The sequence below is a fragment of the Penaeus japonicus genome, unplaced genomic scaffold (assembly GCF_977035675.1).
Source record: "Penaeus japonicus unplaced genomic scaffold, GWHDUDI00000001_assembly GWHDUDI00000038, whole genome shotgun sequence".
Taxonomy (NCBI): domain Eukaryota; kingdom Metazoa; phylum Arthropoda; class Malacostraca; order Decapoda; family Penaeidae; genus Penaeus; species Penaeus japonicus.
The window spans coordinates 2,472,628-2,487,627 of NW_028234440.1; the positions used below are offsets into that span (position 1 = coordinate 2,472,628).

General features: G+C 37.0%; 1 protein-coding gene across 2 annotated transcripts in view; it reads left to right on the forward strand.

The window, feature by feature from the left end:
* LOC122254004 (uncharacterized) overlaps window positions 1–1,268 on the forward strand; it is a 7,372-nt gene extending 6,104 nt beyond the window's left edge. For both annotated transcript variants that reach the window (XM_043017453.2, XM_086533084.1), the window contains exon 4: window positions 1–1,268. This exon is cut by the window's left edge and continues 1,061 nt beyond it. In XM_043017453.2, coding sequence (XP_042873387.2) covers window positions 1–492 — 492 coding nt within the window. In that variant the 3' untranslated portion in view covers window positions 493–1,268.
* Window positions 1,269–15,000: the final 13,732 nt, after the last annotated feature.

Consider the following 15,000-nt stretch of genomic DNA (forward strand, 5'->3'; position numbering starts at 1 on the left):
TCTGAGTGTGGGAAAAGATTTAATGAGAATAGTGATCTGAAAACCCACCAGAGGATTCACTCAGGAGAAAAACCTTTTAAGTGTTCTGAATGTGGAAAAAGATTTAATATAAGTAGTGATCTGAAGAAACACAAGAGGATTCACTCAGGAGAAAGACCATTTGAGTGTTCTGAGTGTGGGAAAACTTTTAATCAAAGTGGCAATCTGAAGACACACCAGAGGATTCACACGGGAGAAAAACCATTTGAGTGTTTGGAGTGTGGCAAAAAGTTTAATAAAAGTGGAGACCTGAAGAGGCACCAGTTGATTCATTCAGGAGAAAAGCCATTTGAGTGCAATGAGTGTGGGAAAAGGTTTAATCAAAGTGATCATCTGAAGACTCACCTGATGATTCACTCAGGAGAAAAGCCATTTGAGTGTTCTGAGTGTGGGAAAAGGTTTTACAGAAGTGCGGATCTGAAGACGCATCAGAATATTCACTCAGGCATCTAAGGGCAAGGAAGTATTTGAAAAAACCCTTTGGCCCAAACAAAGCTTATGATCTCTCTACACACACATATATAAATATATATATTTTTTTTCTTTCTTTCTTTCTTTTCTTTTCTTATCTTTTTTTTTCTTTTCCTTTCTTTTCTTTTCTTTTTTCCCCTAGTTAAAAAATCAAAGGAAGGATTGGAGTCCTTCTGAAAATACCTTGGTTGTGAATGGAGGTATTTTTGAAACTCAATTATGGTATAGACTTTCTGCATACGTTTGTTTCCTGCGCTCTCCTCATTCAGGTAGTTGTATGGTCATAATTAGCACTGGCCCAGGCTTATTGATTGGGAGATGGATATGAATGTTATGATAAAATTATGATAAAATCATAAATAAATGATAAAGTTATGATAAAAATGGATGTTATGAAGAATGGTGGCCAGATGGGATGGTGATAGAAAGATAAACTAATATTGTAAATCTTTGCTGTGATATAATTTTTTCCAAAGAAAAGTGTAAAATTTATGTTTCTTACTGATGTTAGCATGTACAGTAATTAGTTTAGAAACAATACTAGTGCCACCTTTTTTGTCACATGGGCCATCCAAATGAAATAAAATATGTAAAATTGTTTAATTAGAATTGTTTAATCTGAGTTTCTGCTGAGGGATTGCCAGTACCAAGTGATACTACTAGTCCAATAAAATGGGTTTATTATTATTATTATCATTATCATTTTCATTATTTTCTTAATTTTATGAATCAAATGGAATAAAAGTTTTAAAATATTACCAGTTTTTCCTTCACATACACCGGGTTATTATGAATCTTTTTTCCTTTCCCCAATAGTGTAGGACATATGTGCATGTTTGTGTGTGTGTGTGTGTGGGTGCTTTACTAATTAATTTTTAGTATGTACACATAAATTTATATACTAATGGGTTGTCCGAATACTAATTACAAATAAGTTGGCATCAGTTTTAATTCTTGCTTTTGAATTCAAATATACATTTATTACCAGTTTTTACTTATTGAATATTAAGGTAGTTCTTAACAACCATTGCATGAATACAATGTAAATATTTACTTGCATATATATATTAAAAAAAAAAAAAAAAAACTTTATTAAAGACATGCTATGCCTAGTCTGCTTGATACATCTCTATATTGTTTGGAATACTTAGGCATATGGTGTAACAATAAAGTGATTTGATAGCGTAGTGAAGTCAAAGACACTTTTCTCCTATAAGAAAGGTGTCATAATATGAGAATAAAGTTAACTAATTCACAAAATTAATTTAAAGCAATAAAAAAGGATAGAGGTGGAGATAAAAGTCAATAATGTGGGATCAGTTCAAAGACAGTTTTGTTCTGTGACATAACTGTTGCAACTCGAAAATAATCAAGTAATTTCCTCTATGAAATAAGATGAAATAGGAGCTAAGGAACTTTCATCACCAAAAAGGTTTGTAGGATATGTTCATAGGTAGACTCAGTTCAGGGAGGCCTAGCCATGGCCATTATTATTATCATTATTATTATTATTATTATTATTATTATTATTATTATTATCATTATCGTTATTATTACTGCTGCTACTACTATTATTATTACTGCTGCTACTATTATTATTATCATTATTATTATTTTTAATGAAATCATGACACTAGTTGATCTGAATCGATACAGTCACGTGGCTTATCTATAGTAATATCAGCTACTTGACTTAGTCCTGATCGTGATCACAACCTTCATAAACCTGGCATTTTATGGTGATACAACAAACCAGTCCAAAATCAGTTTTGTTAATCATTGCTGATTGGCAATTGCGAGACTATTGTTTACGACCTGAAAACTCCCGTCTTCATGCCCTTTCCCTGTTTTTGTTTGGTCTAGTATCGTGGAGTGAAAAAGTTTTATTTTGTGGCTTCTGCGGTCAAAGCAAACCACATAGGTGCTTCAATAAAAGTAAGTTGTCATCTTGTGCTGTTTGAATTTTATAGGCGATTGATAAGTCATGCTTGTTCGTTTTTTTTTTTTTGTTTTTTTTTCTTCTTCTTCTTCTACAGGAGAACTGCCAGTCTCTTTACATTAACTTCATAACCTGGTTCATCTTATCGATGTTATCAAATCTGGATTTTTTTTTTTTTTGGGGGGGGAGAAGGGGTCAGTTCTTTCGGTTATTAAGTATTAATCCGGTCAATTTAACTTTTGAATTGAAATAGAATGTAGTATTTTTTCCTTAACAGTCAAAGATTACAGTTGCACCGGCAAAATGCATGAATTTCTTTTTCTGGTTAGGCGCGTTGTATTGAAATGTGGGTTGCCATTCCGTAGATTTAGAACTTTCCTCATTATTTTCCCTTTCATTTGCTTTAGAGTCTAATTTCCAGGACACATAAACACGCACACACACACAGACACACACACACACACACACACACACACACACACACACACACACACACACACACACACACACACACACACACACACACACACACACACACACACACACCCACACACACACACAAAACATAGTTACCATTCAGGAACTAAAATTTTCTTTATTACTAAAATAAAATACTAATTCAAAATGGAATGATAATCTTACGTTTCCATAATTATTTAAAATGTTAAATAACCAAAGGAGTTCAACCAATAATACCCATCGAACCATCACAAAAAAACATCAAACCAATGACGAAATCACGCAGCCACCAGCCAAGAAAATAGTCAAAGCACTAAACCTACGCCGTGATTCTCAGAGATACTAGAGAAGTAATCTTTCGGAAACACCACAACCGGACTCTGCGGTCTTTTTTTTTAACTTTGTACTAAAAATTGGGCAAGAGAGAATCACTCCAAGTTATAATGAGCGTGTCTTTACTTTCCTCAAAGATTTTTTTTTTTTTTTTTTTTTTTTTTTTTTAATTCTTACATGTTATTTTCTCATCGCTCCTGGTTTAAAAATTCGTACAACACACTTGACTGAGCATGTATTCCCTTTCCCCTTTTTTCCATGTTTTTAAATTCTCACGTATTTCCCATCCTTGTTGACTTAAGATTTGCACAAAACACGTCAACAAAACACATAAATACGATGGTTATGATTATGGTAATAAAAGATAAGAGTAGGTCCTATCCCTTTATTTATTTATTTATCTATTTTTAATTTCCATGAACTGAATAACTTTTGTTTTCTTCAATTTAAGGGTTAAAGTGTTCTGTCCATTTGAAACTCGCTGTAATCTGTAACAGCTGATAATTACAGTTGTCTCTCTACTCACTTGTTCCTGCAAAGAAAAATATTTTTCTAACCCCTATATTCTGGCCAAGTTGAGTTGAGGTTATTTACTTAATGATAAATCGGCAGGTTGGTTTACGAATTCTGTCTTGGAAGCATATAATTAGGAGAGGTTTGTTGGCAGTTTCCGGAGTGCTGAAAGGGGTGTAGTCATGCACATGGCCAGTGAGAGCGCTAGAGTCTTCTAAGTGTTTATCCTTTTTTATCCTACGACTATATTATGATTGGAAAATGTCTTGGAATTCATCAGTTTAACTATTCTATATACTATTTATCTTGCATTGTATGTATATTTGATGGTGGATTTATAGAGAAGTATTCACCTGCATTCACACACACAATCATTCTCTCACTTTAACACATGTACACCCACACCTATGTGCACACACATACACACACACACACACACACACACACACACACACACACACACACACACACACACACACATATACACACATACACACATACACAAGCACACACACTCACTCTTCCCCCCACCCTCTCTCTCTCTCTCTCTCTCTCTCTCTCTCTCTCTCTCTCTCTTTCTCTTCCTCACTCTTTCTCTTCCTCACTCTTTCTCTTCTCTGTCTCTGTCTCTGTCTCTCTCTTTCTCTCTCACTCTTTCTTACTCACTCTCTCTCTCTTACCCACACACAGTCACTCCAATTCACACATACACACAATATTTTCTCTAAGTATAGTCTCCAGTATATTTCTACGATCAAAATGTTTGAAAAGGCAGTAGCTCAAAAGTGAAGGCAGTCGGAAAAAACGTCAACCCCCCATACATATCAATGCTGTCGCTCCCTCAACTGGAAACTGTTCAAGAAATGAAACTGAGGTCAGTCTAACCAGACTTCAGAGCAAGGAACAAATTCACCGGTTGTCAGACTTTAAACAGTTCGCGGGTCACTGTAAATCAAAGGCGAGTTCAAATACCATTTTACTGTACTCTGTCTTGAAGTGGGGATTGATACTTAGTAAAGTGCATTTAACTTTGAATTTTAGTGTGCATTCTATATACTTAGTAAAGTATATTTTTTTCTTAACTGAGGGATAGAGCTTATGTGTGGGTACGAAGATAAGTGTGGATGGGATCCAGATGTAAAGAGAACCTAAAATGAACGTAGTTAAAAGTGTGTAGATACTGTAGATACTCTTCTAATAAAAAAAGAGAAATCTTTGTGTTTATAAATCATAAGGGTATGGCAAAAAGATTCAACCATCTGTGCATGTATATGTGCGTGTGTATATATAAATGTGTATATTTGTGTACATGAATGTACACACTTTCCATTGTAAATATGTGCTGAGTCATCTATTTGCTTTTTCCATTCCCATCTCTTTTTTCAGATCGCCAGTGTAAAAGGTGTGGCATAATATACAACTCCAAGGATAAATGGTATATAAAAGTCATATAAAAGTATGCAGAAAGCTCTTTTTTACATTGACACAAGAAAGCAGTAATAGTAATTGCGTAACCAAACAAACTCTGTCAGAAATAAAAAAATATCATGCTCTATAGAAAATGCTTCTCATGAGGCAATGCTTTCATCGTAATTACGATATGTCTTTTGAAAAGGAGTACAAAAAAGATATTGAAAATGAAAAGATGAAAGACTAGATTATTTCCTCTGATGTAAATATGTTCTCGTGCTTTGTCTGTGGGAGCATATTTTGTCGATAGGCTACTCTGTTTGAACACAGAAAGAGTCACTTCGAAGAAAACCCATATAAGTGTCCTGGGTGTGTGGAAAAGTTTAGAAAAAAATATCTACAGGAACACCAAACGATTCACTTAAAAGAGAGAGAGAAAAAAAAATGTCTACATATATATATATATATATATATATATATATATATATATATATATATATATACATATATATATACACATCGCATGAATGTCTGGAGTGTGATGAAACGTTTATTTTCCATTATAATAATAAAAAAAAAAAAAAAAAATTGAGATATACTTCAGGAGACACGCTGGAGGAAAAACTTTTTAATGTACTGAGTGTAGGAAAAAGTTTAAACAGAAGATACATCAGAGGATTCACACAGGAGAAAAGTTGCTTGAATGTACTAAATGTGGTAAAAGATTTTTCCACGAAAAAAAGTCGGACGAAACACCAGAAGACTCACTCTTTATAATGACTGTTTGAATTCCATTGCTGAAGGAAAAGCTTTTTTAGAAGTTGAAATCCAAGGAGAAAGTAGATAATGTTGATCTCTGAACAACAATTATTTCTTTATGATTGAGACAGTATTTTTATATGAACTGATAAGAATAGAAAAACACTTAGAGTATTATGAAAAGGGTAAATAAATATGTTTAATATCCTCAGACCATGGAAATTCTTTCATAAATTTAAGAAATCAACCTCATTTTTGGGGGGGTTATACCTCATCAAAGAGCCCATTCTAAAAAAGTGAAAAAAAAAAAAAAAAAAAAAAATATATATATATATATATATATATATATATATATTGCATATTTAATGCCAAGAAGGAATGTGCCGTCTTCAAGAAGAGTGAAAGGGATATTTTCCTCCACTCAGCCCGGGGAAAACGTCTCCTTCACCTGCTGGAGGAAGCCCCCCCCCCCCCCCCCCCCCCCCCCCCCCCCCCCCCCCCCCGCGCTCTGACAACCTCATCAAACGTCTTCAAACTCTTGGATGTAGAAATAAAAAGATGGCTAGTTTCGATGTCAAGTCCTAATGATTATACAGATGGTGCAATCCGAGCAGCTGGAAAGGTTGTCAACAACATGGGTGATGATTCACTTCCTCTTTCGAAGCGCGACTTCAAAAGACTCGTGAAGCTTGGCGTGAATTTCTGATTACTTCGAGTTTGCAGGAGAAGAGTACCGACAAACTAGCGGTCTAGCTATAGGTTCTCCATTCAACGCGGCTCTGGTCTACCTCTTTATGGAAACTTTAGATAAAGATCAACACAGAGACATAATTGGCAAGCATTCGACATGGCTACGCTACGTGGAAAATTATGTCCTTGTCGTTGTCCTCCGGAAGACATGCTCACTCTATATGCTGAACGCCATCCACAATAAGATTCAGTTTACCGTGGAAGAAGAAGAAAGTCAGAAACTACCTTGACTGGACACTGTGATCCATCGGGATAACGAATGCCAACAAATAAAGACTAAAAAAACACTACTACTCCGCCCACAGCAAGAAAACTATTTCCTTTCCTCTCCTTTCTGTTTTCTCTTTCTCTCATTTTTTTTTCTTCTCCCTTCTTCCACCATGATCCAAGTGTGATCAAAGCCTTAGGGTCGATGAGTCGAATCGACTGTTTAGGCACGGGTGATCGAGAGAACATTCAACATTTCATTCTTTTCTTTTTAATGAAATTAATAATCCCTGAAAACATATTATTTTCTTCATTATAATAATGGTCCCGTAGCGTTGCTCATTAATTGTAAGCAATATTACTATAAAAGGCGTTTAAACCTCAGACGAAGTTCACCATTGCATGGGTATGATGCCAATGATGCCAACTGTAGCAAGGCTCGGCGTCGGTAGAGACCTGATGATGAAGCTCTGTATTCTGATCCTTGTTGTCTTTTCTATAACGATGAGGTTTAAACTCATCTCTCACGGAAGTATGGCCTCAGAATGTCGGTTAATCAGTGACTGACGATAACAGAGACTTCCAGGCGAATGTCTTCACGAAGGTGGATCCATCAGGTTCCTCGACCACCTCGAAGGCCGTCAGCGCTGGATGACGACCTTTGACCTTTGACCTCTAACCTGCTTCACCAGACTCTGCGACTAAAGATTATAATACGAAATGTAGCGGCGGGACATAATTTCACCCAAGGAAGGGTAAGCACGAAGCCGAAGCAGACAGAGAAAGAGAAATAAAGGGAAAACAGAGTTGGACTTGAGAGTTTACGTGAACGTTGACCTAGCTATGCATGTCGATTCAAGCGTCGAACTAGCTGTCGTCCCAGATATAAGGTCGAGCGCCGTCGAATAGACTCCGTTAGACGACGACGCAAAGACCACCAAAACGTCGACTTACCTAGGCCGCGTCCAGAAGCTTTCGTACGTCTGCCTCTAAGGTTCCTGGCTCGCCGTACTCGATAGTGCACCGAGTCACTGTACTCGTGGCAGTAGCTGTTGAAGTGCGGCGTGTTGTGGCCCTCTATGTACACTCACGCCCCTATCGGGAAGCCACCATGTCATCTGCGCATTGAACCTCTGTTATGGGTTTAGGTGTTATGGATGATGTCAGACTGCACTGGTCCACGCCTTGATATTCACTTTCCATGGTCGCACCGCGTAAAAAGTAACGTGTTCTAATCAGACAGGTTAGATAATTACAGTCTCCCTAACATCCGTGTATGGTTGAAAAGGGAAAGGGAGAGTATCTATTTGAATATTGAACAGGCCGGAGCCACACTCACGGGTGGTGTTTCCTCCAGATTCGCCGATCTCCCTCGCCCATTGCTCCAAAGGGCCGTCGTCGTTGCCGTTGCCAAAGTAGCCGTAGTTGCGCCAGGCATTGTTGCAGCCGTTCAGGAACACCTTCTATCCGTTGAAGGTCAGGTCTGTGCCAGACATCTGCAGAACCCGAAGCACCAGCAAAGGTCACGATTATAAAAAAAATAGTAGGTTATAAGCGAACACAATACACCAAATAATAAGTGAATACTATTGTTTATGTATTAATAAAAAGAAACTCATGGCAATTCAGTCTCTGTCAGAACAAGCAAGTTCAGCAATGTTTCTCATTTCTCTGAGGTTGACCTTGAGTCTGGCGGCGGACGCGTTCCCAAATTCAAGCTGAATGAAGACCATGTCTGCTACATGCAAAGGAAGCTTCTCTCGCCTGGGACTGATCCTTATCCTGGTCTCTACCTGGCCCTGAGCTCGGTGAAACGTTTAATGACACCAAAGGGCGACTCTTCAGTGACATCACATGTAAACTCACGAATGCCCTTTGACCTCGCATCTACCGGCTTCTCAATGACCTGGTGCTCCACTGGCGGGACTGGCTGGTCATGGCTTCCTTCTGCTAGCCGTCTGAAGCTTCTTCCTACTGTGGCTTATCCGCTGTTACGTTCTGCTGACAAGATCCTAACAGCAGATCTGGTATATGTATGAATCCTCTCGCTCTGCAGAACGGGACTCTTTTGCCATGGGTGTTATCATTACCAGCACTTTCCACGGAACTTTCCCACACTGCCAGGGAGCTCCCTTACTGTATTAGTCTTGGGCCTCCCCTTGGTATAGGCGTCTGATTCATACAAAGTTTCTGTTGCATGTCCTCCATCGTGGCCTTGAATTGGTCTCTCAGCCCCACTACTATCAGCTCGTACACCCCTGGGATGCTTTCTCCACTTGGCCATCGAGGTCCTGGATCAGCTCTACAGCAGCACTCCCCAGGCTCAAACTCTAACCCGGAATACCTCAGGTTGTGGTGTCCATAGCGCCCATAAGACGATTATCATGTCAGTACAGGAGGCATGCTGAGCAGGTATCAGCTGGCTCATAACCTCTACCTTCAGGCCTAAGACCAACAGCACGGTCCTCTCCTGTAGATCCCATCCCTGGAACTTCACTCAGCTCGAACTGGGTGAGGTTAGCCTTCAGCGGAACTCATCCATTAAACTCCTGAGGTTTCCGCCAGACCACTCATGTTTAACCTCGGTGAGCTGCATCACAATGCGCATCGACACGTGTTGTATTGTCGATTTCACACACTACGCTATGGTCCACCTTATGCTCTATTTTGTCTCTCGGTACTTGGAGTGCTTCATTTGTCTTTTTTTTCTTATTGCTTGTACTGCTGCCTTTTACTTATACCTTCTCATTGCCTACACGAACGTCATAGTGTCTATCATCAAAAGCTCTACAATGGACGCCGTCATCTAGTCTCTCTCATCTCTCTCGCCATTCTAGACAGCCCAGACACAACCTACTCCTTCACATCAAGCTTGGGGTAATATCCCTCCCTCCCCCCCTCCCCCATCCTTCATCTCTCTCGATACTTACCTCGGACAGGGCTTATGGGAGGGAGCAAGGGAGAAGCTACAAAGGGTTGATCCTGTCTGAGTGAGACAGAGGGAGGAGACCGAAAGATACAGCTTTCCTTATGTATCTACTTTTTTTTAATTTCTTATCTTGTATCATGACGGTCAATGATACGTCACTGCATTCTTTATATGACACAGGCACGGGAATAACACAATTACTAGCACTGGCTGCCAGCACAAAACACACCTGTGTGAATATTACACTGCAATAACACTGCTCTCAGGTGCAATCCTACAATGTTCAACACACTTCTTGCAAAGCTCCTCTTTAGCATACTTCCTAACTCTTGAGATAAACTCTATTAGGAGCATATATATATTTTTTCTCTACAATTGATTCTACATGAGACACAAAGGACGTTTTTCACGGCTCCATTATTTCTCTTTTATAGGAAAATGAATCACTTCTAGAACTACATACTTTACCATAATTAACCTTCCATGCCTGTGCAGTATACTTTCTTTTAAATAAAGCTTGACATCCAAGACAACTTTCCATCCTCAACTGAGAACTATTAGGACTTCTGTCACATAAACCATTAAATTATCAAATCATAAATCCGTATGAATATAAATCTGGATACATTTCCACCATGAATGTGTCAGGGTCAAAATAAAACAGAGAACTATCTGTTGCCTTTTAATATGTAGCATTCAACATAGTGATATTTGGTAACAGAACTTATTAAAAAAAAAATACGATCCTGAATCAACTCCATAAACATTGTTTCATGGTTGAATCAAGTTTTAAATATACATTACATATCTTAAGACTTAAATTTTTAAAAACTGCTGCTGTAAGCTTAGTATGACAAGCATTCTTAATCACCTCCTTAAGAGATTGATCACTAGTGCAGTGCCCTAGTATTGTAACTTCGGGATTCACTTCGCATAATGTTCCGAAGAAAGGCAGGATTCTTTTCTAAATATAAATACAAAAAACAAAAAACAAAAATCAAACATGTACAAGTGACTTCTCTACGTATAAATAAATAATAAATGTATAAATTAGACTATAAATAAGACAGAACAATGATAGCCTGCCTCTGTGGCACCTGTCATCAAAAACCCTTAACTATTACAGTAATCAAGTGTGCGTAAAACTAATGCTCTACGTATGATGAAGTGGAGGTTATCGAAGTGTTGAAGAGAATATTCATCTGCCTGTGATGCCAGTACACACATTTTCTCATATTTTTTCTCACTTTTCCGTAATGAGGTCCATCAACTGTCATGGAAGTAATTTTCTGAATAAACCTCTTCTTAAAAAAAATAGAAGAAAAGAAAAAGGCCATTCCTTGTGGGTCTTAATGAAGGAGGAAAATATGGCACCAATGTGTTTAAAGGACTGACAAGCACTTCCACGCGTCTCTCTGTTTCTACCTGGCTTTTTATGACTCTTCCAAGCCATTGACTTCCTTTTCGCGAATTGCAACTGAATTCTTCACGGCAGATGATAATCACTGGTACCGTACACGTTCCTATCAATAATTTTACAAAGTAATCATATCTCTTATCTAATACAAAATAAAAGGATACACAAAAAAAAAACTACTAAACACAAACAACGTGTTAAGTAAAGTAAAATAAATGCCTATAGTGCATCTTAGCATTTTTTTCATCACATAACCTGAATAAAAAATAAATGCTATGTATACAATGCAAGCACTCACAAAGCCCCACACCAAAGACTGAGATTCCTGGGGCCTGTAGATCCAAAAAATAGCAGTAGTAATAGTAATAAATATCATAAAAATAATAACAATAATAACAAGGAAAAAGAATGCTTGATTGTCTACAAATTGTATACTGATTGGACAATTACACCATAAACTTTAAAGTTTATCTTGCCCATCATTCCATATTGCTTTGTGTAACATCAGGTTCGAATCTGATTGTGCGAAAGAGAACCTCTCGTCTTCTGAATAAATAAGTCGCGGAAATAAAGGAAGGAACCGTAAGGAATTACAAATTCGGTACGATCTGAATCGATAACATGACCTGGGGAACAGGAAACGGAAATTAAACAAACGGGGAAGAACGCACAACTGCATGAAACAATGTCTAAGCCAGTCACCATTATAAGCACAACCAAAAGAGTATGCTGATCAATCTACTCTCTACAAGTCATTAAGTCTTTGTAGATGCTAGAAATACAATCACATGATTGCACATGGATGCACTATATCTGACCTTTAACGGTTATTCTTTTTTGTTTACATAAAAGGTTCTAAATAACACTTCCTCCAACAAATGCCTAAATGCAGGTTGGAGGTCTAGTCAAGTGATATCTGTGACTGTATCTCTTTTCACAAAATAATACTGCAATATTAGAATTACTGATATCCATTATCATGAATGCATGTCGCCCTAACTGTGCTTTCATTACGAACCTAAATCATATAGAAATACTGGAAACCTATCTTAAGACTTATACGCCAGCGTGCTGCTAAAATCTGTTATTGTGTGGCAGTATGTATCACAATCAGCAGAACTTTACATCATACAGTCATTTTCATACAAGTGATATGGATATTGTATGTGAGAACTCCTAGTCAATAGGAAGCATGTCCATACAATTGCTTTTGAAACACACGTAAAGAAATACAAAGAGACGTAAACGCTCTTCATCGCATGACCACTAAAATGAGATTCCAACCAGTTTCGATTTTCCTTTTTCTCTGGCTTTAAAGAAGGAGAACAGCTTTAGAACTGGTCTCTTCTGCAGTGCCACTTCTAAGACAAGGCAGTAAAAAAATTCTTGGGAAGGAAAAGAACTACTAAGGGGGGGGGGGGGTAATTCCACGGCTAAAAACACAACCTATTTTAGATCAAAGAAGACAGGAAAGAAGATTAACGTGTCGTGTAAATCTGGGGAATCTTTGGTAAGCAATTGTAAGTCTAATCCCATAAAAGATAATTCATCTAGAAAAGAGAATAAAACAGAATAAAATAGAATAATTAATAATAATAATAAAAAAAAACAGCCTAAAAAACTATCAAATGAGAATAATTGCTTATAATTATAATTTTCAAGCTTACATCCTTCCAGGTGTACATGGCAACTTTTTGTAAAACATGAGATGAGAGAAAAGAAAAGAAAAAAATTGAAAAAAAAAGAGAAAAAAGTGCTGAATGGTGCATTATCAAGACGCAACTTCTGAAGAGGACGGAAACGTGTGAGCTGTTCTTAAATATCCCAAGCACTAACATACTTCTCAAGCAACCATATAATACACTTTTTACGCTAAGAGATCATCATGTAAGTAGGCAAGTTGGAGGAAGCAAGCACAAGCTCATCTTAAATTAAAACTTCATTCATTCACCACAACATACATAAAAATAAAAAGAGGGAAAAAATTCATTAATTCTATAGAAATAACTCATGAAAAGTCATTTCATATCTCTAATAAGTAGACAGACAAGAGGCTGAAGTCTTTTCACTCTCTGGTAACTCATCTCACAGGTTCAAGTAATTAATTGTTCAGTGATGAGAGTGACATTTATGATAGTTTTATGCAATGAATAAAGCATATGATTTGTCTCCCATCTTATGAAGAGTTGTCCCTTTATATAAAGAATGCTTTAAAAAGGGGTTTCAACTTCAAGCTCTTGAAAATGCGATGAGTTGAGTGCGAGTTAATAAAAAAGGTAAAAAGAAAAATAGAAAAAAAAAAAAAAGATGGAAAAAGAGGATGTTTGTGCACTTACAGAAAATGATAAATACATTATATAAATCTTATTCATGTGGTGTTAACACAACTACAGCCTTTTTTCCCAGCCAGCCAAAAGTCCAAAGCACCCAGACTTCTATTTTCATATTTTGTGTTATATACTTTTCCTAGAATGACCTGTTCTTCTCAAACAAGTAACACATAAAAATCAACTTGAAAGATATCACATTAATAACAGACATTAATAACAGACTAAAATCAAATCAAACTAAACACATTCTTAATTATCAAGTAGAGACCATAATTATAGTTACCCGGACAATTGAAAGATAAATGCAGAGTGAAAAATAGTGATACTTCCTTCACTATGTCTAAAAGAATCTGTCCTTATACAGTTACCTTACTCAATCTTGTAATCACACATGCACATTTTTGCTTACCAATGATTCCCTTACTCCAAATGAAAAATCATTCCTATCTTTTTGTGTCCATTAATTTGGTAACTTTCAACAAACGAATGCATAACTAGTAATAACATATGTCTATTTTCCCTCTTGAAAAAAAAAGAAAAAAAAGAGAGAAATAGATTGTTCTGAAACCACTCCTTTCACATATTAGACGAGTGACTAGACAGCATTAACGTGGCCATGAGCTACTGGTCTTCTATGAAACTGGTTTCAGTAGTATCGCAATTATCCTTAAGGCTAGTCAAAATCATTTTGAATCGGCCTTGAACTTAACCGAGTAAGACACTTCCAATCTGATACCGAGTTTGAAAAGACGTGTGGAAAACCTTTGATTGTGTGTGTGTGTGAAGCTAAGAAAACTGAGAAGCCTGTGATTGATGGGAGAGAAGAGAAGGAAGAATGAATGAATGATAGAAAGAAAGAATAAAAAACACAGTGCTAGCCCATTTCTTTCATTATGAGTATCATGATAAATCTCAGCATAATAATTCTCAGGTACACATTAATTACATGAGGCAACTGTTTATCCTCATTCGAGATTCTGTACGATCTACTCAGGGCCTCATAGAACTGACTGCTGAGCTTATGAGGAAAAACTTCCACAAAAGTGACCCAAGCAATTGATGATCATTAATTAACCTTGACTACTTTTGTGCCTCTGATTATGAGCAAGTCTCTACTCACATCGCCATCAACAAGCAATACTGGGTGTAAGAGAGCTAATGTCAAACCAAATTTTCATTCGTTTACTTATGATATGATGAATATTACCCAAAAATACTGTATCAAATAGCCATTCAGAAGTTTCTGATCTCCAATACCAGAAGAATAAAATTAAAATACATCTCATGATCTAAAGTTCCAATTTAACAAATGGTATATATATAAACTTCACTATTCACAATACCAGTATCATCTTTATCATCTTGTTCTTGGAATGGTAGGGGGGGGGGTGAATTTACCGATGGCAATACATGTGGGAAAGTTACGTCCCCATATAATTTATAA